General features: G+C 35.4%; 1 protein-coding gene across 1 annotated transcript in view; it reads left to right on the forward strand.

Annotated features, from left to right (window-relative positions):
• The window catches only part of MLLT10 (MLLT10 histone lysine methyltransferase DOT1L cofactor), a 177,987-nt gene that overhangs the window by 123,161 nt on the left and 28,172 nt on the right, over positions 1-26,654 (forward strand). Inside the window, exon 10 of the mRNA XM_044678927.1 lies at positions 12,456-12,634. Within this exon, the coding sequence (XP_044534862.1) occupies positions 12,456-12,634 (179 nt within the window). The remainder of the gene's footprint in view (positions 1-12,455; positions 12,635-26,654) is intronic.

A 26,654-nucleotide genomic window follows, 5' to 3' on the forward strand; every position in this document is an offset into this window, starting at 1 on the left:
TTGCTGAGAGTAGTCAAGTCCTTCACAGGTGATCATTCCACAATATTGCTATATGATATTCTCTTGGTTCAGCTTATTTCACTCTGCATCAGTTCATGAAGATCTTTTTAGCCCTTTCTGGAATCATCCTGTTCATTTCTTTTTTTTTTTTTTAATCTTTTTTTAAGCCCTTAACTTCTGTGTATTGGCTCATAGGTGGAAGAGTGGTAAGGGTGTGCAAGGGGGGTCAAGTGACTTGCCCAGGGTCACACAGCTGGGAAGTGTCTGAGGCCAGATTTGAACCTAGGACCTCCTGTCTCTAGGCCTGATTCTCAATCCAGTGAGCTACCCAGCTGGCGCACTCCCCCCCCCCCCCCCCCCCCGTTCATTTCTTACAGCACAATAATATTCCATCACCATCCTATACCACAATTTGTTCAATCATTCCCTCAATTAACAGTTCTTTGCTACCACGAAAAGAGCAGTTATAAATATTTTTATACAAGTAGGTCCCTTTCCCCTTTTTTTTGTTATCTCTTTAGGATATAGACTCAGTAGAGGTATTACAGAATCAAAGAGTATGTACAGTTTGGGCATACTTCCAAACAATCATTTGGAATGGAGGAATGGTTGAATTAGTTCGCGACTCCCAACAACAATGCATTAGTGTCCCAATTTTGCCACATCCCTTCCAATATTTATCACTTTACTGTCATATTGGCCAATTTGATAGGGGTGAATTGTACCTCAGAGTTATTTTGATTTCCATTTCTCTAATCAAGAGTGATTTAGAACAATTTTTCATATGATTATTGATAGCTTTGATATCTTCATCTGAAAATAGCTTGTTCAAATCCTTTTCACCATTTGTCATTTGAAGAATGACATATTGTTGTAAATTTGACTTAGTTCTCTATAAATTTGAGAAATGAGACCTTCATTAGAGAAATTTGTTATAACCCCCCCACCCCCTCCCCAATTTGTTGTTTCCCTTCTAATCTTGGTTACATTGGTTTTGTATGTATAAAAGCTTTATAATTTAATATAATCAAAATTATTCATTTTACATCTTGTAATGTTCTCTATCTCTATTTGGACATAAATTTCTCCCTTCTTCATAGTCTGATAGGTAAATGATTCTATGCTCCCCTAGCTTACTTATACTATGAGCCTTTATGTCTAAATCTTATAGTCATTTTGAGTGTGAGATATGGGCCTGTATTTATTTTCTGCCAAACTGTTTTCCAATTTTTCCAGCAGTTTTTGTCGAATAGTGAGTTCTTACCAAAACCTAAAATCTTTGGGTTTATTAAACACTAGACTGCTAAGATTATTTATTCCATATCTATTTCATTGATCCACCATTCATTCTTTTTCTTAGCCAGTACCAGATTGTTTTGATGATTACTGCTTTATAGTACAGTTTGGGATTGATACTACTAGTCCACCTTCACTTTTTTCATTTATTCCTTGATATTCTTGACCGTTTGTTCTTCCCAATGAAGTTTCTTATTTTTCTAGTTTTATAAAATTTTTTTTTGGCAATTTGATTGGAATGGCACTGAATAAATAAATTGGCTTAGGTAGAATTGTCATTTTTATTATGTTAGCTCAGTCCTACTCTCGAGCAATTAATTCCATTTGTTTAGATCTGACTTTGTGTGAAAAGGGTTTTGTAATTGTCTTCACATAATTCCTATGTTTGTCTGGGCAAATATATTCCCAAGTATTTTATATTGTCTAGAGTGACTTTAAATGCAATTTCTCTTTCTGTCTCATGCTGCTGGGCTTTGTTAATGTGAAAGTTTTAAAAAGAAATAAGGAAAGTGAGAAAACTCAGAAGGAAGAATAGACAAGGGAGACCTGAAAGTAGCTCATCACCACTTTTCTCCATCATTGCCAGCAACTTTTTTCATTTCTCTCCCTGCCCTAAGTTTCCTTGTGCTCCCACCCCTCCTACGTATTAGCAAAAAAATGTTCTTTAAGTGTAGATTGGATCCTGCTGTTTCCTTCTATCAGCTTTCTCTTATCTGTAGAACAAAATGTCAGCTCCCCTGTTGAGCTTGTATAGCCCTTTGCAGCCTGTCCTCTTGTCTTTCTACCCTCCGTGGATCTTTTTCTCCCTCCTCCTACTTGCCCTACATTTTGGATGGGGTTAACCTGGTCTCTGTTTCTCACATACTGTACCGTCTCTCTTCTCTGTGCCTGGAACATACTCCCTCCTTACCTTTGCTTCCTCCAGTCTCTCTCTTCTTTTGTTGGTTAATTGTTGTTCTTCTCAAAGAAGACCAAAATGACATCACTAATAGATTGGATTTCATTGAGACTTAGCTACATTGTCTTCTAGAGTGATCCAAATGCATCGGGCAAGGCCAAAGCCAAGATAAGTGGTGATGGCATAATGTGTTGTAGGTGAAGGCGACTTCTTCCATGTCTAGCCAAGCTTTAACAACTCAGCCTAGTACCTGCTTCATGGCATTTGGAACAAATTGTTCTCATCTGCCCCTTCCACACCCCCGAACTCACTGGTGGGTTTGAGGCTTGTTGGTTACTCTCTACCTCATTCAGTCTGCCTGCAGAGATGGTGTGCCAGTGTGTGGCTGCTTCTTGGAACTGCAGCCCAGAACTGGTAGCAAAAGGGAGCACCAGAGGGGTGCACCCCTGAGCAGCACTCACAAGCCCTCATTGCAGAAGTTCTGTTTTCCCCTCATACTCCTTTTCTTGCTTTCAAGAGAGCTAAATCTGTGTACGAAGCCTTTCTTGATTTCCTCTTTCTGTTAGCGCCTTCCCAAACTGACTTGCATTTAACTATTTTTGATATATTAATATTTATTCAGCTTATGTTTATGTTGTACATGTACTTGTTGTCTCCATTAATATAGCTCTTTGCAAGGCGGAGTTCTTTCATTCTTTATACTTGTATCCCAAGAGCCTATTGTAGGACGTCACTCTTTGATAGACACTTGCTTAGCAATTAAGGAATTTTTTAAGATGAGAATTTGGTTATGAAAGGGGAAATAAAGGAGCTTATGTTTAATTCTGGATGAAACATAGAGAACCCCGAGAATTTATTAAGTCAGGGAGTGAAATAAATGATTGTCACACTTGGTACTTTTTGAAGATTAACTTGGTAACATTGTGGAAGAGTTGGTAGAAGGAAGAAGGAAAAGACTTAAGGTAAGACAGAGGTTAATTTTAGGCCTTTGTGGTTGTGCAGATGCAATGTAGTCTTGGCTGAATTAGGTTGATGAATGTAGAGAGAGATGGAGACAGATAAGAGAGATGTGGAACACATCAAAAATAAAAAGATTTGGATTTAGGATTGGATATAAGAAAAGAGAGAAAATGAGAAATGAAGAATGATGCCAAGATTTGCTATTCTCTTGGGGAACAAAGATTTGATTGTGTTTTCATTAGAAGTGAGATTTAGTAGAGAGTTTGAATGGGGAGCAAGGAGGGAAATAATGAGTTGTTTTGGAGGTGTTTAATTTGTGATATTCATAGAATATCAAGGGTTTTTTTCAATTTTTTTTCAGTTTCAAATTCTGTTCTGATCCTTCTTCCACTCATCAATAAGACAAGAAAAAGAAAATCTATTAAAATATGCATAATGATGCAAAACAAGTTTTTAATATTAGCCATGTCAGGAAGGAAGGAAAGAGGAAGAGAGAAAAAGAAAATAAGCTTCAAGCTGAACTCAGAGTCTGTCAGCTCTCTCTGAAGATGAATAGCACATTTCATCATGAGTCCTTTGTAACAGGCCTTGACCACAAAGTCTTTCAAAGTTGATAATCTTTACAATGTTGTTATTGTATAAATTGTTCTCTTGGTTCTTGTCCCCTTCACTTTGCAAACTTTCATAGGTTTTTCTAAAACTATCTCCATCATTTCTTGTAACACAATAGTATTCCATCCCATTCATATGCCATAACTTGTTTATTTATTCCTCATTTGATAGACATCCTTTATCCAATTCTTTGCTACCAAAAGTGCTTGTATAGATACATTTGTACATAAGGATCCTTTCCCTCTCTTTTTTATCTTTTTTTGGGTTACCTAGGAGTGGTATCATCATGTCAAAGGGTATAACATTTAGTAACTTTCGGAGTATAGTTTCAAATTACTTTCCCAAATGTCTGGATCAATTTATTCTCTCTCCCCTCCCCCCAGCATTTTCCATTTTCCTTTTTTCTTATTTTTACTATCTTAGAGGTGTGAGATGGTTCCTCAGAGTTGTTTAAATTTGCATTTCTTTAATTATTGATTTAGAGCTTGCTTTTTTCCCCCCAAATAGCTTTTGATAACTTCTTCCTCTGAAAACTTTCTATTTGTTCCCTTTGGTGAGTTATCAATTGGCAAATGTCTTTTATTCTAAAAAATTTGGCTCCTTTCCTCTGCATCTTAGAAAGGAAATCTCTGTTAAAGAAACGTGCTGCAAAGATTTTCCCCTAATTTCTGCTGCATTGGTTTTGTTTATTCACAAACTTTATAATTTTATATCAAAATTATCTATTTTGCCTGCTGAGAACCTCTCTACTCTTGTTTAGTCACAAAGTCTTCCATTTCCATAGATTTTCAAGGTATTTTCTTCCATGCTTCACTAATATATGTTTGATGTCACCTTTTATGAGAAAATGGATCATGTTCATCTTTTGAACTTACTTTAGCATATAATGGGAGATACTGGTTTATGTCTAGTTTCTGCCCAATGACTTTCTGTTTTCCCAAGCAGTTTTTGTTGAATGGTGGATTCTTTCCCCAATAGCCAAGATCATTAGATTTTTAAAAAATGTTACTACATCAATTAACTTATGTATCTATTGTGTATTTAATCTGTTCCCCTGGGCATCCCCTTTTCTATTTCTTAATCAGTCCCAGCTTGTATGGACAATTATAGATTGGTAGAATAGCTAGAGACGGTACTGTTAATTTCCTTGCCCTTTTCCAAATTTCCATCAGTTTGCTTGATATTCCTGACACTTTGTTCTTCCATATGAACTTTCCTATTTTTTCCTAGATCTAGACAGTAAGTTTTTGGTAATTTGTTTGGTATTCATAGGGATGAATTCTGAATGCAAAAGTATATGGATAAAAAGTTTTTTAAATTGGTGGAATCTTCAGTTTCTAGAACACAAAGAAAAAAAAATCAGTGTTGACAGTTTTTTAAATGAATTATCAGAAAAACAGATTCCAGCAATCAGAGATTATTTCCATGAGGACTAAGGGAAAAATATTGAGCAACAAAAAGATGTAGAAAAATCTAAGAGGCTAAAAGCAGTACAAGTAGTGAAAATTGAAAGTAAAATCTACATGAGAATTTGCTTTGAGGTAATGTGGGAAATATTTACAAGCAATTTGTGAAACCTGTAGGTATGAACAAAAGGTCATTTAAAAGCCAAGGAATTTTCTTTCTTAAAAAATATTTTAAAGTTAATGAACCTCAAATAAAATGAACCAAAAGACATTGAAAACTGTGGATCTCCCTTATGTATCACTTGATTTTCTGTTAAAGAATATAATAATTAAAACATTTAACTTAAAAAGCTACTCAGATTTTTTTTTAAACCCTCACCCTTCTATATGAAAATCAGTACTATGTATTGGTTCCAAGGCAGAACATATGTTGTAAGGGCTAGGCAATGGGGATTAAGTGGCCTGCTTAGGGTCACACAGCTAACAAGTGTCTGAGGCCAGACCTCCCAGCTCTGGACTGGGCTCCCAATGCACTGAGCCCCCTAGCTGCTCCCCAGGAATGTTTTAAAGGGTGGGAAAGAGATAAGATATGATCAAATACTTCATTTGTTCCTGCTCAGAGAAATCGTTGATGGACAACCCTGAGATTGTACTATTTTTTAAAGATTGGATTTGTGGTAGTACTTTGGTGAATTTGACGTAGATTGAAAAAAGCTTTTTTTCTTCTTCTTCTTTTTCTTGCCTACCTTTACTACTGGGGCAGAAAAAAAAAATGAAAACTCTTGTAACAATATTCATAGTAAAGCAGAATAAGTTTCTACATTGTCCGTGTCCAGAAAAATATGCCTCCCAGAGCATATTGAGCCCAGTGCTTCTCTGTCAGAAGGTGGGTACAAGCCTTCATGAGGAAATCAAAGTCTGGGAGGTTACAGGGCCTTCCCTGAATTTCAAAGGTAGAATTTACAGAGCAGAAATTTAAACCCAAGTCCTCTTACTCTGGAGATATTGTGCTTTCTGGTCTACCACTCTCACTTGCCTCCTTTGAAATCATAAGAGTATTATTAGTAGGGTAGTCTTTGGTTATCTTTATATATATATTTGCATGTAGTCATCACCAGATTTCACATTTGTTTTATTTGCTACTTACTGAGTTAAAAACCAAAGGTCAGTAATAGAGATCTTTATGGAAATAAGGGACAGGGATATACTTTTTTAAAAACCCATAACTTCTGTCTTAGAATTGATAATTAGTACCATTTCCAAAGCAGAAGAGCGGTAAGAACTTGGCAGTGACTTGCCCAGGGATACACAGCTAGGAAATGTCAGAGGCCAAATTTGAACCTTGGACCTCCTGTCGCCAGGCCTGATTCTCAAACCACTGAACCACACAGCTTCCCCCCGGGTATACATTCTATTTTATTTTTAATTAATTAGTTAATTAAGAGTATTTTCCCATGGTTACATGATTCATGCTCTTTCCCTCCTCTTCTCCTGCCCGCCCCCCCCCCCATCCTTGAGCTGACTATCAATTCCAATCCATGTATCGTTGTTCAAAACCAGTTATACATTTTAAAAACAAGACAAATGCTTAGATTTGCATGGAGCTTTGACTTACTTTAAACAATGTATAAAAAGTAAATTTTAAAGAAGTCTAGTACATTTTCTGGCCAATTATTACAGCATTAACCTCCTCTTGATAGTGCTCCTTAATAAGCACTTTGTTTTAATGCCATATCCAAGACTTTCTTTATAAAACTGGTAGTCAATAGAACATAGATGATTTGTCACAGTCTTTGGGATGAGTGAGCAGGAACAGTGTGATTTTGTGTTTTTAATTTTTCATGTTTCTAATTGCCCACATCTTTACTTTTGATCCATATTTTCTGAATCAAACTTTGGACTTAGTAAATGCTTCATGCCATTTCTATACTGATTCTCTACCAGCCTCCTGGATTTCTGGGGCACTAATTTTATGACTCCCTCACCCACCCATCTATCACCATTCTTATCCCTTCTGAAAAATCCTTGATCATTTTCTGTGACTCAGTAATAATATATTCCTATTCCTTTAAGGTAGTGATGGGCAAACTACAGCCTGGGCCAGATGCTGCTCCCTGAAATGTTCTATCCCATCGCTGGAAATTACAATACAATACAATGAGTAGGATAAATACAATGAAACTTGAAAGAGTTGCCTTAGAAACAGACTGACAGATGAGCATTTCCTTTCCTTTGGCCCCCACTTTAAAAAGTTTGCCCATCACTGCTTTAGGGTATATATCTTTGAAAGTGCTTTAGGACTTGAAAACAGGGCAGATGGATATTTTCCAATTAATGCATGCCAGCTTTGTTCATGCATGTATGTAGCCCAAACCTATCCCCTTTCTCCTAAAAGTCCAAAACTTAGGTATTATTTTCCAAAAGCTCTATTTTAGATCAAGTGTACACTGAAAAAATACTTCTTCACTAATGTCTTTAGTTTATAATAAAAGTTTTTCCATTTTATTCTCAATCATAAAAAAAGAGAGCCTGAACCTGCCACACTTTGAAAGTTTGACATAAACAAACAAAAAAAAACCACCTTGGCTTTTATGTTGGTTTTATCTAGATCAGTGTTATTTAGAACATTGTCTCATTTTCTCCTGAACCATTCTAACAGCCTCAGCTAATTCTCCACCCCCCCCCACCCCCCCACCCCTTAAGTCTGGCTTTCATATTCTTTCCAAAGAAACCTTAATACAGAGGTCTGAATATATCATTTGCCTGCTCAGAAACCTTTAGAGCATCCTTCTTGCTTACCCAGTGAAAGATAATTTTTCTTTAGCCTGTTATTCAAAACCTTCCACAGTGTGGTTCTAGCTTATTTTGTATTCTTATTTCATAGCACTCTTTACCTTAGTCATCCTTTAGCCAAAATGGATCACTCCTAGTCCCCAGCCTTCTCTGGGCTCTTCTGTCTCACTTGGAATGCTTGTCTTTCCCATCATATCTGTTGATCATCTGTCCATCATCCTTCATGGAATGTGAGTTGGCACCAACCTTAGAGAAATTCTTTAATACAAGCATTTAATCCAATTGTACAAATGCCCTATAGAATATTTTATTCATAAGTAGTCATATAACTTCAGCAGATTTACTTCCAGCTATGGGAAGTTTGTTACTTCACAAAGTAGATCATTCAACTTTCTTATATGATGCAGAAATAGGCCTTCATTGCTCCTACGTGTCTCATCTGGAGCCATATACAAAATGAATATAGGATCTAGAGATAGTCCTCATGTGATAAGTCTTCAGGTATTTGAAGACTACTGCTTTGTAAAATGTACTTTAATAATGTGTATCTGGCTTTATAGAGTTATTTGACATCATAAAGATTGTGTGAAAGAGTCAAAAAGACATCACCACAGTGCTTTAATGAATCTCCTTTCCAAATCTCCAACAAGTGGCTTTCGCTGGGCCATGCTCTGTGGTGGTCAGTTATGTCAAGAAGCATTTCATTCCACTTTCCTGCCGTATGTAGTGTGTGGTATAGTGTGGAAGAGACAGGATTTACCTGTTTCTTCAATTTGAATATTAGGAAAATATTTGCTTATTTCTAGTCTTGGAATACTTCTGTTCTTCCAGTCAATAATCATTGATTAAGTGCTGAGGTTAAAAAGAAAGGCAAACAATAGTCTCTGTTCTCCAGAAGATTCACATTCTAACAGAAGTGACAATATGCAAGTAACTATGTATACAAACGAAAAATATGCAGGATAAATTTTAAATAATCAGCAGAGAAATGACACTAACATCAAGGGGAATTGGGAAAGACTTGTGTACAAGGTGAGGTTTCAGCTAGGACTTGAAGGAAGCAGTAGAGTTGCCATGCCTAAAATCTAATTCATTTAGGCCTCCTTCATTCAGCCATTTTGTGACTTAAAATCATCTAGTCCAGCTATATGTTCTTTTCTGCCTTTTCATTTAATTTGGATTTTAGTTCTCTCAGTCATTTTTCTTCAATTCTTTTCAAAAAGTTAAGATTTTTTTTCTTGATGGAGAAAAGCAGATGATGAAAGTGCTTATGTAAGAGATGGAAATCGTGCCATAATAATCTTAATTCCTTTGTTGTGAATAAATCTGAATATGGCGGGAAATGTACTGTTAGACCTTTCCTCCCAGGCCCTATATTTGCTGGTCATCAGTTGACCCATCTGCTATAATCATTGTTTCCTCTTTTTTTTTTTTTCCTTTTTCCCAGTATGCCTTTTTAAAATTCCCTATTTATGGTCTTTATTTTGGGCAATATTTAGTTTAATGTGAGCATATTATAGATTTTCTGATACTATTAGAGCTCTACGCTTTTCATAGAACTCTATAGTAACATGGTTCCCTTTAGACAGAAAACTCTCCCTTTGCTTCATTGACATTATTTGTTTGTTTTTTTCAGAATTTTACTTATGATAAGCTCCCATCCCTCTTGAGCCATCTTCCATTTTCGAATTTCAGACCATTAATATCTGTGACATTTTTTTCATTAGTATAGATAATTGAGAGGGGATGGTATTTAGACATCACATATAATTGCCAAAGAGGTGTATTTCATTAATATGAAGCTTTGGTGGAAAAGTCAATATGACATTTCCCAGAAATTGACTACTAGTGGATATAAAGATTTTTGAGACTTTGGACTTGAGTCAAGAGCTATTCTATTGAGATTTTGAAGCAGGAGGGTGATATGTTAAAAGCATTGTGTCAGGAAGACATTTGGCAGCATTGAATAAAATTAAATTGTGGGAGCATTCATATATATATATATGTATATATATATATATATATATGTTCTTTAGTACATTCTTTTTGAAACTATAGAACTTCCTACTTGTATGACCCTGGGCAAGTCATTTAACTTCATTTGCCTATTCCTCATCACTCTTCTGCCCTAGAACTAGTATTGATTCTGAAACAGAAGATAAGAGTTTTAAAAACTTACTAGGAGAAACTACTGAACTTCTTTTTTGGCTTATGAGTAATCACAATCCTAGTTATATTTTTTTCTGTGATACTTAAAATACAACACATGCTGGTTATATATATATATATATATATATATATATATATATAATTTCCAAGGTCCATACAAAAAATAAAAATCACCCTTGCCTTTAAGGAATTTAAATGTACACACATAGATCAAACTATAAGGTGTAATTTGATGGGGAAGATCATAGTCCTTTTTTGGCCGAGATTGGGGAAGCCTTTGCTTGGGAAATGATAACTAACCTGAAACTTAATGGAAGTAAGGATTCTAAGGCTGGAATCTGGAAGGCAATTATTCCAGGTGTGGGACTCAGCTGGTTTAAAGGCCCAGAGGTGGGTTGTGGGATTTGGAATAAGACTGGAAAGGTAGGTTGGCTGAGAGAGTCACATGATGTTAAATTCCAGAATGAGGAGTTTGACTTTTATCCTAGAGGAGGTAGAGAGCCACTAAAGTTATTTAACATAGTAGNCATGCTGGTTATATATATATATATATATATGTATATATATATATATATATAATTTCCAAGGTCCATACAAAAAATAAAAATCACCCTTGCCTTTAAGGAATTTAAATGTACACACATAGATCAAACTATAAGGTGTAATTTGATGGGGAAGATCATAGTCCTTTTTTGGCCGAGATTGGGGAAGCCTTTGCTTGGGAAATGATAACTAACCTGAAACTTAATGGAAGTAAGGATTCTAAGGCTGGAATCTGGAAGGCAATTATTCCAGGTGTGGGACTCAGCTGGTTTAAAGGCCCAGAGGTGGGTTGTGGGATTTGGAATAAGACTGGAAAGGTAGGTTGGCTGAGAGAGTCACATGATGTTAAATTCCAGAATGAGGAGTTTGACTTTTATCCTAGAGGAGGTAGAGAGCCACTAAAGTTATTTAACATAGTAGTGACATGGTCAGATCTGAGACTTAAGAAGATAATTTTGGCTGTGGAGAGGATAGGTTGGAGAGAAGATTGATTGGAAACAGAAGACTAAAAAGAAAACTATTTGAAGTAATCCATGGGAGAGATGAGTGTTAATGAAAAGAAAGCATCAGTAGAATTTTGTTGTGAGGTAGAATTAATAAGATCAAATAACTAATTGGGTATGGGGAATTGAAGGAAGAATTGGAGATAACTTTGAAGTCATGAAAGCTGAGTTACCTGTGAGGACAGGGAACTTAATCAACAAAAGTCACGAAGTTTAAAGAAAGATTGTTTTAGGCAAGAGGGAAAATAATCAATTGAATTTAGATACAAATAGCATAGCCAGGTGGAGATGTCCAATGTGGGATCAGAGATCAAAAGAACCAGTATAGTGGAAGCTCTAAAAGAGGAGAAATGGTCTTTTTAAAATTTGCACCTTGATTCCTAGCTCAGGTAAATAGAGAGAGACAGAGAGAGAGAGGGCCAGCTCCCAGGACAAAGCCTTGGAAGATAGCATTGTTTAGGGGGAGAAAAACAAATTGGTGACCCTGCTAAGGGGGATTCAGGAATGGCCCAGCTATCTGAACAAAGATCAGGAATTATCAGTGCTGTGGAGTCTTGATGTGTAAAAGGAGTGATCACCATTGTCTCAAACTTCAGAAAGGTTGGGAAACATGTGGTTTGAGAAAAAACTTAATAACCTGTTTCTGTGAGAGATGAAGTCAGATTGCAAAAGGTTGAGAACCAAGGAAATGAAAAGCAATAAATGGGCCTAAAGGGCTTTTATAAGAAATTTGGCCACTAAAAAGGTAAAGAAATAGAAAATAGTTTGAAGGGGATTTAAGTAAAAAGTGATGGGGTTTCATCATTGTTTTATTTTTAAGGCTAGGGTAAGTTTATGGGTGTTTGTAGGCAGCAGGGAAGGAAAGAGAGAAAAGAATGCAAAGATGACCAAGGGGATAATGGAAAAAGCAAGCTCCCAGACACATTCTTGCCCATAGTCCATAGTTCTTCCCTATCTTCTTTTCTATTAGTTCTGATAAAAGGTCTGTCTTTTCACCCCTAAACTTTGTAAAGAAATGTTTTACTACTTTCCATTACTTTGAAAATTCTAATCTTTAATGACTTTGATTTGAATTGAATTAAAATTGGAATTTTTGATCCCTAAAAAATAATTGGTCAGTCTTAAGGATCTTTGAAGTTAGTATTTGGATGTTGGGGTTAGCATTACCGCTACTCTGAGCTTTGTTTCCTCTGTTTTCTTACTAATAATACTTTGATGTACCTTATCAATGAATTTTGCATTCCAGTTAACACAAGAAAATGTCTTTTCTTTTAGGTATTTATAGCAGCAATGATGTAGCAGTATCATTTCCGAATGCAGTATCTGGCTCAGGATCTAGTACTCCTGTTTCCAGTTCTCATTTACCTCCACAATCTTCTGGTCATTTGCAACAAGTAGGAGGTTTGTCTCCTTCCGCCACATCATCTGTAACCACTGCTGTTGCTACAACTCAGGCAAGTAATTACAGTGGTCTACAAGGTCACTGGATTTATTCTTGTCATTAAATGTCTTTTGTCTCCTTTGAGGGAACTAATTATCAGCAGGAAATTGCCTTATCTCATGATTTGTGCCGACATGGCCATTGGGAAACAATACAATATTTCTTTCTTGTGTATATCTTAGGGATCATAGGTTTTGTGACTCAAGGAGTTTTTATTTTTTCCAGTTTTATTTATTTTTATTTTTTAGAAAAATTTTCAATGGTTACAGGATTCATATCTCTTTGGGGTATAAACCCAGCAGTGGTATGGCTGGATTAAAGGGCAGGTAGTCTTTTAGTGCTCTTTGGGTATAGTTTCAAATTGCCACCCAGAATGGCTGGATCAGTTCACAACTCCACCAGCAATGCATTAATGTCCCAATTTGGCCACATCCCCTCCAGCTTTTATTACTCTCCCCTACTGTCATTTTAGCCAATCTGCTGGGTGTGAGATGATACCTCAGAGTTGTTTTGATTTGCATTTTTCTAATTATTAGAGATTTAGAACACTTTCTCATGTGCTTATTGACAGTTTTGATTTCTGTATCTGAAAATTGCCTATTCATGTCCTTTGCCCATTTATTAATTGGTGAATGGCTTGATTTTTTTATACAATTGATTTAACTCTTTGTATATTTGAGTAATTAGACCTCTGTCAGAGTTTTTTGTTATAAAGATTTTTTTCCCCTAGTTTGTTGTTTCCCTTCTGATTGTGGTCGCATTATTTTTGTTTGTACAAAACCTTTTTAATTTAATATAATCAAAATTTACTTTACATTTTGTAATTTTTTCTAATTCTTGCTTGGTTTTAAATTCTTTTCTTTCCCAGAGATCTGACAAGTGTACTATTCTGTGTTCACTTAATTTACTTACAGTTTCCTTCTTTATATTCAAGTCATTCACCCATTCTGAATTTATCTTGATGTAGGGTATGAGATGTTGATCTAAACCTAATCTCTCTCATATTGTTTTTCAGTTTTCCCAGCAATATTTGTCAAATAGTGGGTTTTTGTCCCAAAAATTGGGCTCTATGGGTTTATCGTAGACTGTCTTGCTCTGACGTCACTTACCCCAAGTCTATTCCACTGATCCTCCCTTCTGTCTCTTAGCCAGTACCATATTGTTTTGATGACCACTGCTTTATAGTACAGTTTAATATCTGGTACTGCTAGGCCCCCTTCCTTCACATTTTTTTTTTCATTATTTCCCTTGATATTCTTGATCTTTTGTTATTCCAAATGAAATTTGTTATCGTTTTTTCTAATTAAGTAAAAAAGTTTTTTGGTAGTTTGATAGATATGGCACTAAATAAGCAAAATAATTTAGGTAGAATGGTCATTTTTATTATGTTAGCTTGTTCTACCCATGAGCAATCAATGTTTTTCCAATTGTTTAGATCTTGTTTTAATTGTTTGGAAAGTGTTTTGTAGTTGTGCTCGTATAATTCCTGTGTTTGTTTTGGTAGATAGATTCCTAAGTATTTTATATTATCTAGGGTGATTTTAAATGGTGTTTCTCTTTCTACCTCTTGCTGCTGTGATGTGTTGGAAATATATAGAAATGCTGATGATTTATGTGCATTTATTTTGTATCCTGCAACTTTGCTAAAGTTGTTGATTATTTCTACAAGCTTCTTAGTTGATTCTCTAGGATTCTTTAAATAGACCATCATATATCATCTACAAAGAGTGATAGTTTAGTCTCCTCATTGCCTATTTTGATACCTTCAATTTCTTTTTCTTCTCTAATTGCAACTGCTAGTGTTTCTAGTACTATGTTAAATAATAGAGGTGATAATGGGCATCTGACTCAAGGAGATTTTAAAAGATGATAAGATCATAGAGAGTTAGAAAGAAGCCAGAGACCCGTCTCTTCCTCTTTTTTATACAGTGTGTTAACAAAGTCTAACAAAGATCTAAGAGTATAGGTTCAGATCTGAAAGGGTCATTTATTTAATCCACTACCCTCATTTTATAGGAGGTGAAATAACTTGTACAAGGTCATATGTAAGGAATTTTGACCCATTTCCCCTGACTTCAAATCTTTTTATTATTATTTTTTTAATCTTATCCCACTGCACTAAGAAAAGGGTAAATTAGAAGATCACTTTTTGTTTTCTGGGTTCTTCCGGTTTCTCAGATTTACCTTGGGTTGACACAAAAATTTTAGTTAGTTAATGGAAATTATATAACATTATATATAATTATATAACATTATATATAATATATAAATTATAGTCTTATTAATTCAATAGTTCTTTTACTTTCGATTTTATTAATTTCTCCCTTAATTTTTAGTATTTCTAATTTAGTTTTCATCTGGGGGTTTTTTATTTGCTCGCTTTCTAATTTTTTGAGTTGCATGCCCAATTCATTAATCTCTGCCCTCCTTAATTTGTTAATATATGCACTCAAGGATATAAATTTCCCCCTGAGTACTGCCTTGGCTGCATCCCACAGATTTTGATAGGATGTCTCATCATTGTCATTCTCTTCAATGAAATTGTTGATTGTTTCTATGATTCCTTCTTTGACAATTTGGTTTTGGAGAATCATATTGTTTAATTTCCAATTGGTTTTTGATTTGCCTGTCCAGGTGCCCTTACTGATTATTATTTTTATCGCATTATGATCTGAGAAGGTTACATTTATTATATCTGCTCTTTTGCATTTGTTTGCCATGATTCTATGCCCTATTACATGGTCAATCTTCGTAAATGTACCATGTGCAGCTGAAAAGAAGGTGTATTCCTTTTTGTCCCTATTTATTTTTCTCCACATATCAATTAAATCTAATTTTTGTAGGACTTCATTCATCTCTCTTACCTCTTTCTTATTTATTTTTTGGTTTGAGTTATCTAGATCTGACAGAGGAATATTTAGATCTCCCACTATTATGGTTTTACTATCTATTTCCTTCTTGAGCTCTGCCAGTTTCTTCTTTATGAATTTGTGTGCTATGCCACTTGGTGCATACATATTGAGCAGGTTATTTCCTCATTGTTTATACTGCCTTTAATCAGGATGTAATGACCTTCCCTGTCTTTTTTAATCATATCTGTTTTTACTTTGGCTTTGTCAGAGATCATGATAGCCACTCCTGCCTTCTTTTTCTCATTTGATGCCCAAAAGATTTTGCTCAAACCCTTAACTTTGAACTTGTGTGTGTCTACCCGCCTCATATGTGTTTCTTGTAGACAACCTATGGTAGGATTTTGGTTTCTGATCCACTCTGCTATTTGCTTCCGTTTTGTGAGCGAGTTCATCCTGTTCACATTCAGAGTTACAATTGTTAGTTGTGTATTCACTGACATTTTTGTATCCTCCCCTAGACCCACTCCTTCTTATTACACTATTTTCTTTTACACCAGTGGTTTGCTTTGAGCCAGTATCCCTTATCCCCTCCCTTGATTGACTTCTCTTTCTGCCCCCTCCCTTGTTGTGCCCCTCTTTTTGTTTTTTAAAGACCGAATGAATTCCCTCCCCCTTCTTCTCCCCTCCCTTTTTTGACCTCCCCACTCCCCTGCTCCCTTTGGTTTATCCCTTCTGACTTTCTCAGTAGGGTTAGATAGAGTTTTTTATCCGGATGGATAATAAAGCTACTCTTCCTTCTCCGGGTTGATTACACTGAGAGTAAGGTTTGATTATGCTCTCTTCCTCTCCTTCTTATGGTAGTATTTATCCCCTTCCCTTCCCATGCCCTCTTTGTGTGTAATAGAATATCTTATTTTTCTTATTTACTCGGATTTTTCTTGGTGTCCCCTGCTATTCCCCCACCCCCCCACCCCCCATGTCTTCTTAGACCATTTAGTATCCTGTCCTCTCCCTATGAGTTATTCTTCTGGTTGCTATAATAGTGAATATTATAATAGTGTATAGAGTTCACTATAGAGAATTATACATAGCATTTCTCCACCTAGTAATACAGATAATTAGATCTTATTTATGCCCTTAAAGAGTCAAGCTTAAAAGACTATGAGTTTTCTTTCTTTTCCCTCTGTTTCTTATTTACCTTTTCATCTTTCTCTTGATATTTGTGGTTGAGTGTCAAACTTTCCATTTAGTCCCGGTCTCTTTTGTAATATATAAATTATATAACAATTCAAAATGTGAACTATTTTCTATCTTTTTAGAATTTTTCTTTCTCTTTTTTTTTAAAACCCTTACCTTCCATCTTAGAATCAATACTGTGTACTGGTTCTAAGGCAGAAGAGTGGTAAGGGCTAGGCAATGGGGGTTAAGTGACTTGCCCAGGGTCACACAGGTAGGAAATGTCTGAGGCCAGATTTGAACCTAGAACCTCCAGTCTCTAGGCCTGGCTCTCAATCCACTGAGCTACCCAGCTGCCCCTTTTTTTAGAATTTCTTTGAAACATAGGTCATGAGTTTTGAACATTTTAAAAATAGAATGTCATCTAGCATTAGTACTGATATTGTTAATATTTTGAAGAAAAAATTCTCCCAGCCGAATTGACTTTCCACATTTAGTATAAGCCCCATACAGTATAATGAATGTTTGTACCCTCCTTTTAAATATTTGTCATGACTTAATTATTATACTTAAATAAATCCATGATCTCATTGTTTCAAGAGTTTCTTTCAGCGATTTAGGTAAGTCCTCATCTATGCCAGTCCATACTTTGCAGCTCTTGTTCATGTCCTTAGGAGATCCATACTCTCTCCTAGAGGCTTTCCCCTCATTCTCCTGGCATTGCGAGTGTAACAGTGGAAAACTCTCTTATCTCTTTTTCTTGCCTTATGAGCAGCCATAGCAGCTGATGAAAGAAGATATGACTTTGGGGGAAAGAGAGACCAAAAATCATCAAATATGATCTTTTATTCTGTCTTTGGGTGGTTGTAGGTATTTATCTTTTAAAAGCTAAAATTAAAGGTATTGAATGAGGAAAGTTTGGTTTTGATTGTGCATTTAAATTTTGTATATCTAGTAGTCAGGAAAAAATACTTTGAAAGTTCCCCTTCTATACATAAAGCATATTAATGTACTAAATACCAATCACTCCCTTCTGTAGCTGACATTTTATTAGGACAGTAAAATAAGCCATAGAAAACATTTTAAGATCTGTCAACACTGGCATATTTCTAAATATGTGAGATTATTTTTCTTACCTTAAGTGGTATATTTTTTATTATATATGAATATATAATATAATATATATTACTATACTGGACCCTTTATTGAGGGTGGGGGATGGTGTGAGTGACAGGAAAAAACATTGAACTCACTGTCTCATAGGACTTGGAGAATTTAAGGACCTGAGAAATTCACCTAATTTATACTGATCATTGTACAGAAGAGGGAAATGAAGCCTAAAGAGGTCATTCCCATGTACTAGTAGTGATTTAGTTCATCTCCTTCATCAAAGAGGATAAAAGTGACTTGTCCAACAATTCACAGGGAAGAACTGACAGAGCTGACTGTTGGACCTCTTTCTTCAGACTTCATATACACAACTTTTCCCACAGTAACACAAAGTTGCATGTGTAGGAAATAGGAGACCCAGGATTTGAACCCAGTAGCAATTTTTTTTTTTAAACCCTTAACTTCTGTGTATTGGCTCATAGGTGGAAGATTGGTAAGGGTGGGCAATGGGGGTCAAGTGACTTGCCCAGGGTCACACAGCTGGGAAGTGTCTGAGGGCAGATTTAAACCTAGGGCCTTCCATCTCTAGGCCTAACTCTCAATCCACTGAGCTACTCAGCTGCCCCTCTCAGTAGCAATTTTTTCAGCTGAAACAAACAGAATTATCCAGAGAAAAATAATTTGGAATGTTTGATCACTCCAAAAGTACTAATATACTTTGAGTTTCTATTCTAATGCTGCATGTATTATACTTACTTTTAGGTGAATCCTTACTTAGAGGCTTTTGTAAATAAAAAAAAAATACTTAAATAATACACATTTGTTATAATGACAAAATCATAACTAGAAACTCTTTGTTAAGACATGTAGGGTCGGAGGGTGGAAGAGATCAAATCAAAAAATTTTTAGTGGAAAATAGAGAACTGAGGAGGGTGGGGAAGGGGAAATTAATGAAATACACTGGAAATAGATGGCAGGGATGTTCTGTCCTGGGGCTTAGGAAAAGTTTGGCCTGAGTTACTTCCTGGGGAAAGGAAAAGCCTATATACCTTGATACTTATTTAAAATATTATTGCTACTGAAGTGTAAGCTTAGCTGTTTCTATGCTGGTCAGGGTACCACTCTGAGTGGTTAAGTATTTTAATCTATCACCAGAGTTCTGATATTTCATTCCCTACATTATATGAAATCAAATGATGACTTTTTAATTTTTTTTTAAATGTACATATAAATGTCACTATTTTCTTAAGGAAAATTATTTACAATATTGTTATTCAGTTAAGTGTAAGCATTAGAAATAACAAAGACTCTAGGGCAGTGATTCCCATATTGGGTGCCACCGCTCCCTGATGGGTGCTGCAGCGATCTAGTGGGGCAGTGATGGCCACAGGTGCATTTATCTTTCCTATTAATTGCTATTAAAATTTAAAAAAAATTAATTTCCAGGGGTTTAAGTAATACTTTTTTTTCTGGAAAGGGGGCAGTGGGCCAAAAAAGTTTGGGAAGCACTGGTCTAGGGCAATGATGACGAATCTTTTAGAGACCTCTTGCTCTGTCGCCACTTTACCCCCCCCTTTCCCCACACAGGGGAGGGAGGAAGTGCTACCATTGGACTGCTGGATAGAGGGGCGGGTGATGTGAAAAAATGTCATTAAGTGTGTTAGAGACGGGGTGGGGAGCAGCTCTGTCCAAATCCCTCTGCCTTTTTAGTAACACACACTGGGGTTAGGGGTTAGGGAGGGAGGGTGGCCAAGTGCCCATAGAGGTGCTCTGCATGCCCCTGTGCTATCAGTTCACCATCACTGCTCTAGGGGGAAAAGTTGAAGATTAAAACAGAACATGGAAAACTTTATACAAGTAGTAGACTTCATGAAAAATAGAATGGGGTAAAGATAATTTACTGATTCTAGGAGAAAAAGAAATATTAGAAAAAATTGAAAACATTAAGGTAAAAGAAAAAATGTAAGATATCTACTTTTCAAAAATTGCAATAAGTAAATGAGATAATTTAAGATTAATGGGACTGCCTGAAAACCATGAGCCATCATTCAACTTCCTGAAAAACTAGATCCTATTTCAAGGAATAATAAAAGAAAACTGCTCAGAGCTTTTAGAATCAGAAGGCAAGGTAAGAATAAAAAGAATCCACTAGTCAACTTCTGAAAGTAACCCCAAAGATAAAAGTCCCAGAACATTAGAGCTAAATCCAGAGCTTCCAGGTCAAAGAAAAAATACTGCAGGCATTCAGAAAGAATTCTCATGAACTAAGGAACCAGAGAACGTCATCCTAAGAGTATTGTGGCTGCAGTAAAAGAGAAAAAAAAAAATCTTGAAATACAGTATTCTTAAAATGGTGAAAAATTAAGACTTAGAACCAAGGATAAATTAACCTGTAAAATAGAATAATTCTACTGTAAGGAAAAATAGACTTATAATGGAATAGAGAACCATCAGGGATTTCTGATGAAAGGACTAGAGATGAGAGCAATTTTTTCTTAATAGAAGGACCAAAATCAAGAGAAACTTAAGAAAGTAAATACATTTGAGCAATTGGAAGAAAGATTTATAAGCTAGCCATAAGCTAAAATACAAATATTATCTCATTTGATAATATCTAAATCAAGGTTCCTACACCTTGTTTTTGTATCATGTACCCCTTTGGCAGTCTGATGAAATCTGTGGACCCCTCTCATAATAATGGTTCATTGCCTACATTCTTAATGAAGAAAATGCAATTTTTCAAGTAGAAGTTAAAGAAAATATCCATGTAATTTTTTTTCCAACAAAATTTATGGACCCCAAGTCCTTAGAATCCTTGGCCTAAATTAGATTTAAGTGCATATATGTTTGGTTTTGGGTTTTTGTTGTTGTTTTTTTGTGAGAGGAGATAGATCCATATGTTGTTCATTTTTTTTCCTCATTTACATGTAAACAAAATTTTTTTAGCATTTTCCAAATTCAGTCCTCTCCTTGAGAAAACAAGCTATTTGATGCAGATTACACATGTACAGTCAAGCAAAACATTTCCGTAATAATAATGTTGCAAAACAGACCAAAAATATACTAAAAAAGTTTTAAAAGTTTGCTTCAATCTCCATTCAGCTCCATCCTTTCTCTCTGGAGGTAGATAGTATTTTAAATTATAAGTCCTTTGGAATTGTCTTGGATTTTTATGTTCTTCAGAATAGCTAAGTTTACATTTGCAGTTGATTGTCATACAATATCGCTGTTACTGTGTACAGTGTTCTTCAGGTTCTACTTATTTCACTTCGTATCAGTTTATAGAAGTCTTGTCAGCTTTTTCTGAGAGCATCCTGCTCATCATTTCTTATAGCACAATAGTATTTCAGAACCACACTATATACCACAGCTTGTTCAGACATTCCATAGTTGATGGCGTTTGCCAAATACTAGATGACTATGGCTATTCCCTGCTGTATCTTGTGTGCCAGCTCTTATCCCCTGATTCACCACTCTGCTTCTTAGACAAGATTGGTTGTATGGTTATTGCTTTGTAATGGAGTTTTAATCTGATACAGATAAGCCAACTTCTTATGCATTTTTTTATTGATTCCCTTGACCGTTTGTTCTTCCAGATTAATTTTGTTATTTTTTTCCCTAGTTCTATAAAATAATTTTTGATAGTAATTTGATATGGCGCTGAGTAAATTTAAATTGGTTAGAATTGTCATTTTTATTATATTAGCTTAAACTACCCATGAGCTATTAATATTTCTCCAAGTTGTTTAGATCTCACTTTATTTGTGTGAAAAGTGTTTTATAATTGTGTTCATATAATGTCTGGGTTTGTGTTAGTAGCTAGACTCGAGAATTTTATATCATCTACAGTTAATTATTATTTTTCTATCTCTGCTGGACCTTGATAATACATAGAAATGCTGATGATTAAAAGGTCTTGTTTTATAAACTACAACTTTGCTAGCGTTGTTCATTATTTTAACTAATTTTTAGCTGATTCTCTAGGATTCTCTACGTATACCATCATATCATCTGAAGGAAGTAATGGTTTTGTTCCCTTGCTGCCTATTTTAATTTTCCTTCAGTTACTTTTTCTTACTGTTATAGCTAGTATTTCATGAAAAATATTGAATAATGGTGATAACAGGCATCCTTGCTTTATCCTTGATCTTATGGGGAAGGCTTCTAGCTTGTCCTCATTACAGATAATATTTGTTGATGGCTTTAGATTAATATTAGTTACCATTTTAAGGAAAGTTCAATTCCTGTAATTCTAGTGTTTTCTGATAGGAATGAGTGTTGTATTTTGTCACAAGCTTTTTCTGCATCTATTGAGATAATCATGTGGTTTTTGTTATTGATGTGGTCAGTAATGCTTGTGGTTTTCCTAATACTGAACCAACCTTGCATTCATGGGATAAATCCTATCAGGTCATATTATATGATCTTTGTGACATCTTGATGTTATCTCCTTGCTAATCTTTTATTTTAAAATTTTGCTTTTAATATTGTTTATTTTTTTAAAAATAGCTCCTATAGTATTGGGGTTAATTATTCCTTAAATGTTTGGTAGAATAATTAATTTGTAAATCCGTTTGGTCCTGGGAATTTTTTTTTTAGGGAACTCATTTATGACTTGTGTAATTTCTTTTTCTAAGATAGGGCTATTGGGTATTCTATTTCCTCTTCTTTTAATCTGGGCAATTTGTAGGTTTATAAATAATCATTTATTTCACTTAAGATTGTCAGATTTATTGGAATATAGTTGGGCAACATAGCTCCTAATAATTGCTTTAACTTCTTCATTGATGGTGTATACCCTTTTCATTTTCGGTACTAGCAATTTGGTTTTCTTATTTCTTTTTCAAAATCAAATTAAATAGTGATTTATCTATTTTATTGGGTTTTTCATAAAACCAGTTCCTAGTTTTATTTATTAGTTCAGCTTTTTTTCTATTTTATTAATCTCTCCTTTGATTTTCAGCATTTCCATTTTGGTGTTTAACTGGAAATTTTAAATTCATTTCCTCTTTTTTTAGTTACATGCTCAATTCATTGATCTCCTTTTTCTCTAAATGATTGATGTAAATGTTTAGAGATATAAATTTTCTCTTAAGTACTACTTTTGCTGTGTAAGATTAAAATTAATGTTGAATACTTTAAGTATTATTTTTATAAAGTTTTTTATCTGAAAAAATAGTACCACGTAACTAAGTTTTCTACAGGCTCAAAATGCCTGATTCACCAAAGCCACCGACAAGAAGCAAAGAGTGAGCTAGATACGGAAATCCACCCAATTTATGTCCTGTCTATGTCAGCACATAATGTCAAGAAGTGAGTGGGGTTCTGGGAATTGTAGTTTTTCTGGGAATCATAGTTTCACTGGGGATTGCAGATTTTAGGGTAACAAATTCTAATTTCACAGCTGCATCCCATAAATTTTTATATATTGCCTCATTGATATAATTCTCTTTAATGAAATTGTTTCTATATTTTTTCTTTGACCCTTTCTTTGTTCTTTGATTTGTTCTTTTTTTTTTTTTTAAGCAACGTCTTAGATTCAATATTATATATTGGTTTCAAGGTATAAGAGTTGTATGGGCTAGACAATGGAGCAATGGAGGTTAAGTGACTTGCCCAGGGTCACATAGCTAAATGTCTGAGGCAAGGACCTCATGTTTCTAGGCCTGGCTCTCAGTCTACTGAACTGTCTAGCCACCCTTCCATTCATTTTTTAGGATTAGACTATTTAGTATCCAATTAATTTCTTCAGTCCTTTCTGTTTTAAAGTAACAACTCTTAAAATAAAAGGGCAAGAGTTAGGCAATTGGGATTAAATGACCTCCCCAGGTCACACAGTGTCTGAGACCAGGTTTGAATTTAGTTTCTCCTGACTCCAGGACTTGTTCTCTGTCCACTGAGCCACCTAGCTGTTTCTCCAACTAATTTTTAATATTTCCATTGTCCTTTATTGAGCTTATATATACATATATTTTTAATTGCAATATAATCTGAAAAGGATCCATTTATTCTGCTTTTCTTTTTTTTTTAATTCTTTTTTTATTTTTAAAACCCTTACCTTCTATCTTGGAGTCAATAAGAGTGGTAAGGGTAGGCAATGGGGGTCAAGTGACTTGCCCAAGGTCATATAGCTGGGAAGTGTCTGAAGCCAGATTTGAATCCAGGATCTCCCATCTCTAGGCCTGGCCCTGAATCCACTGAGCTACCCAGCTGCCCCCTTATTAAGCTTTTTTGCATTTGGTTGTGAGATTTTTATATCCTAATACATATAATACATGATTATTTTTTTGTGAAGGTGCTATATAGCATATAAACTCTCATTCAGTTTTCTCCAGAGGTCTGTCAAAACTTAACTTTTCTAAAATGCTATTCATCTCCTTAATTTTCTTTTCTTTTTAAAAAGTTTAATCTAGCTGTGGGGAGGGAGGGGGTTGGAATCCCCAGCTAGTAAAGTTTTATTGACCATTTCCTCCTGTAGCTCATTTAACGTTTCCTTGAAGATTTTAAATACTATGGAAGTGCATATATTAATAGAGAAGAGACTGTATCCCTCCAAAATCCATCTTGTCTTCAAGGGTCACAGAAGGAACTAAGCAAAGAAACTTAGGGTTTGGATGTGGTTTAAAAAAATTTTTTTTTTTGTTTTGGCAATAAACAATGAAAGAAAAAAGGAGGAAAATACACCTTTTGAGAAATTTGGAAGAATGGGGAGGAAAAAGGTGGAGGAATGAGGCATCTTTATGCACCTCAGTCTTGACTGACCAAGCAAAGGATGACTGACTACACATATCCGTTCAAAGAGTTTGATATAGAAATACATGGAGTTCAACAGAGAAACTAGTGGGGATGAGGAGTAGAAAGCAAGGATTAGGTTACAGAGTATAGAGTTTGAGAAGAAATTATCACAAACAAAAAAACCAGCCTTCATCTTATTAAGGGAAGATTATAAACAAAGAAAAGGTAAAAGCCTGTCACCAAGATCTGTCTGGGCCTGGTAAAGAAAGAATGGACAGTTGAATGAATCAGACTACTTCTAATATATGAAGTGAATACATACAAATAAAAAATCAGTCATTTATCACTAAGAGGTAATGGATACATAAAATACAGAAGGGAGCCAGAATATAAAAATAAGATGTTTACAAGGTGTACAAATGAAGAAAAAAGATTCACACAGTGTTAAATAATGGAGCTGGAGAAGAATTTATTTTGTTTCAGGCAGATTTTTTTAAATTTCAAACTGTGATTTCAAAGACAAGGCAACATTAAAAATAAAGATGGCTAAAGGAGATAAGCAGAGAAAAACTACATTATGCTCAAAGATAATTTTTATATTAGAAAGGAATTAGAAACCATGATTTTCTCATCTCAATTGGGGCATTGCTGAGCAAATTATATGCAAATGTAATGTGATATTGTTTTGTTGTAAGAAATAACAGAAGGACCACGCTCAGAGAAATTTGAAAAATTTTGTATGAACCAGTGAGTACCAGAACCAGGAGAATCATTTTCATGCCTTGACTTTTACAGTGTAAATGAAGATATCTTTGAAAGACTAAAAATTCTGATTGATGCCTAAACCCAAAGATGAATTAGGAAGCCTGCATCACTCACACCTCTTGACAGAAAGGTGATTAACTAGAAATACAAAATGATATTAATTTTTCAGACACAGCTAGAGAATATGGATTTGTTTTGCTTGACTATATTTTTATTTACATATTTTTTATGAGAGAACTTTTATTTGGGAGGGTCATAATGACACTAGGAAAGAAAAGAAGAAAGATCTTAGGCCATAGGGAGATCAGAAGAGGACACAGGCAAAGGAGGCAACATTAAAATAGACTTTAGAAAATCAAGGAGCTCTCTATATAATGGATTTCCCAGTGTAAACAATTCATTTTCCTCTTTATGTAAATATTTGTTGAAAGTACATCATATGTATTTAAAAAAAACTAGGGGTCTTCTAAAACAGTATTTTGTGAATTCTACATAACTGGACATGAAGTACAGCGTTTTAAAGCAAGTCCCAAATGTTATTAAAATTTTTGTGCCTTTTTTAAAGACTCATTCACTAACCTTGTTCTAAGCCCCATTCTCACCCCACCTACCCTTTCTTCAACTCCGATTATCCTGTCCCTTCCTCATGTCAAAATGGAGCCTGTTTCCATTTTTGTTTTCATTATTTTTTATGTTTTTTATTTGGAATATTTTCCCATAGTTACATATTTCATGTTCTTTCCCTCTCCCCAAACTCCCCTAACCCCCCCTTAGCCGATGCACAATTCCACTAGGTTTTACATGTATCATTGATCAAGACCTACTTCCATGGGACATCTGGTTGGCTCACTGGATTGAGAGTCAGGCCTAGAGTCAGGAGGTTCTAGGTTCAAATGTGGCCTCAGTCACTTCTCAGCTGTGTGACCCTGGGCAAGTCACTTGACCCCCAGTGCCCACCCTTACTACTCTTCTGCCTTGGAGCCAATACACAGTATTGATTCCAAGATGGAAGGTTATGGGTTTAAATTTTTAAAAAGACCTTAATTCCATATTATTGATAGTTGGACTAGATCCATTTTGATTTTCAGCTCCCTTCTTCTGGACTCCTGTTTTAGGGGTAGCAGCACCCCCCTAGCCCTCCAGGGGCAGTGTGGGTTCCGCCTTGTGTTCTTCCTGTGGGCCCACTCTGAGGTGGGATCCTGGAGGGAGGGAGGCAGAAGGCTCTTTGCTTGGCCTCTCTGTTTTCTGCAGTTCCTTTCCCACTTCCAGACTGCTCTCCTCCGGACCGCTCTACTGGTCTTTCTCTATAGACTCCAGAGTCCTCTTCCCCTGGGAAGGTTCCCCTCCACCATTTCCGCCCTGTGTCCTCTCCTTTGGGCTGGTTCAGGCATTAGC

The sequence above is a fragment of the Gracilinanus agilis genome, chromosome 5 (genome assembly GCF_016433145.1).
Source record: "Gracilinanus agilis isolate LMUSP501 chromosome 5, AgileGrace, whole genome shotgun sequence".
NCBI lineage: Eukaryota > Metazoa > Chordata > Mammalia > Didelphimorphia > Didelphidae > Gracilinanus > Gracilinanus agilis.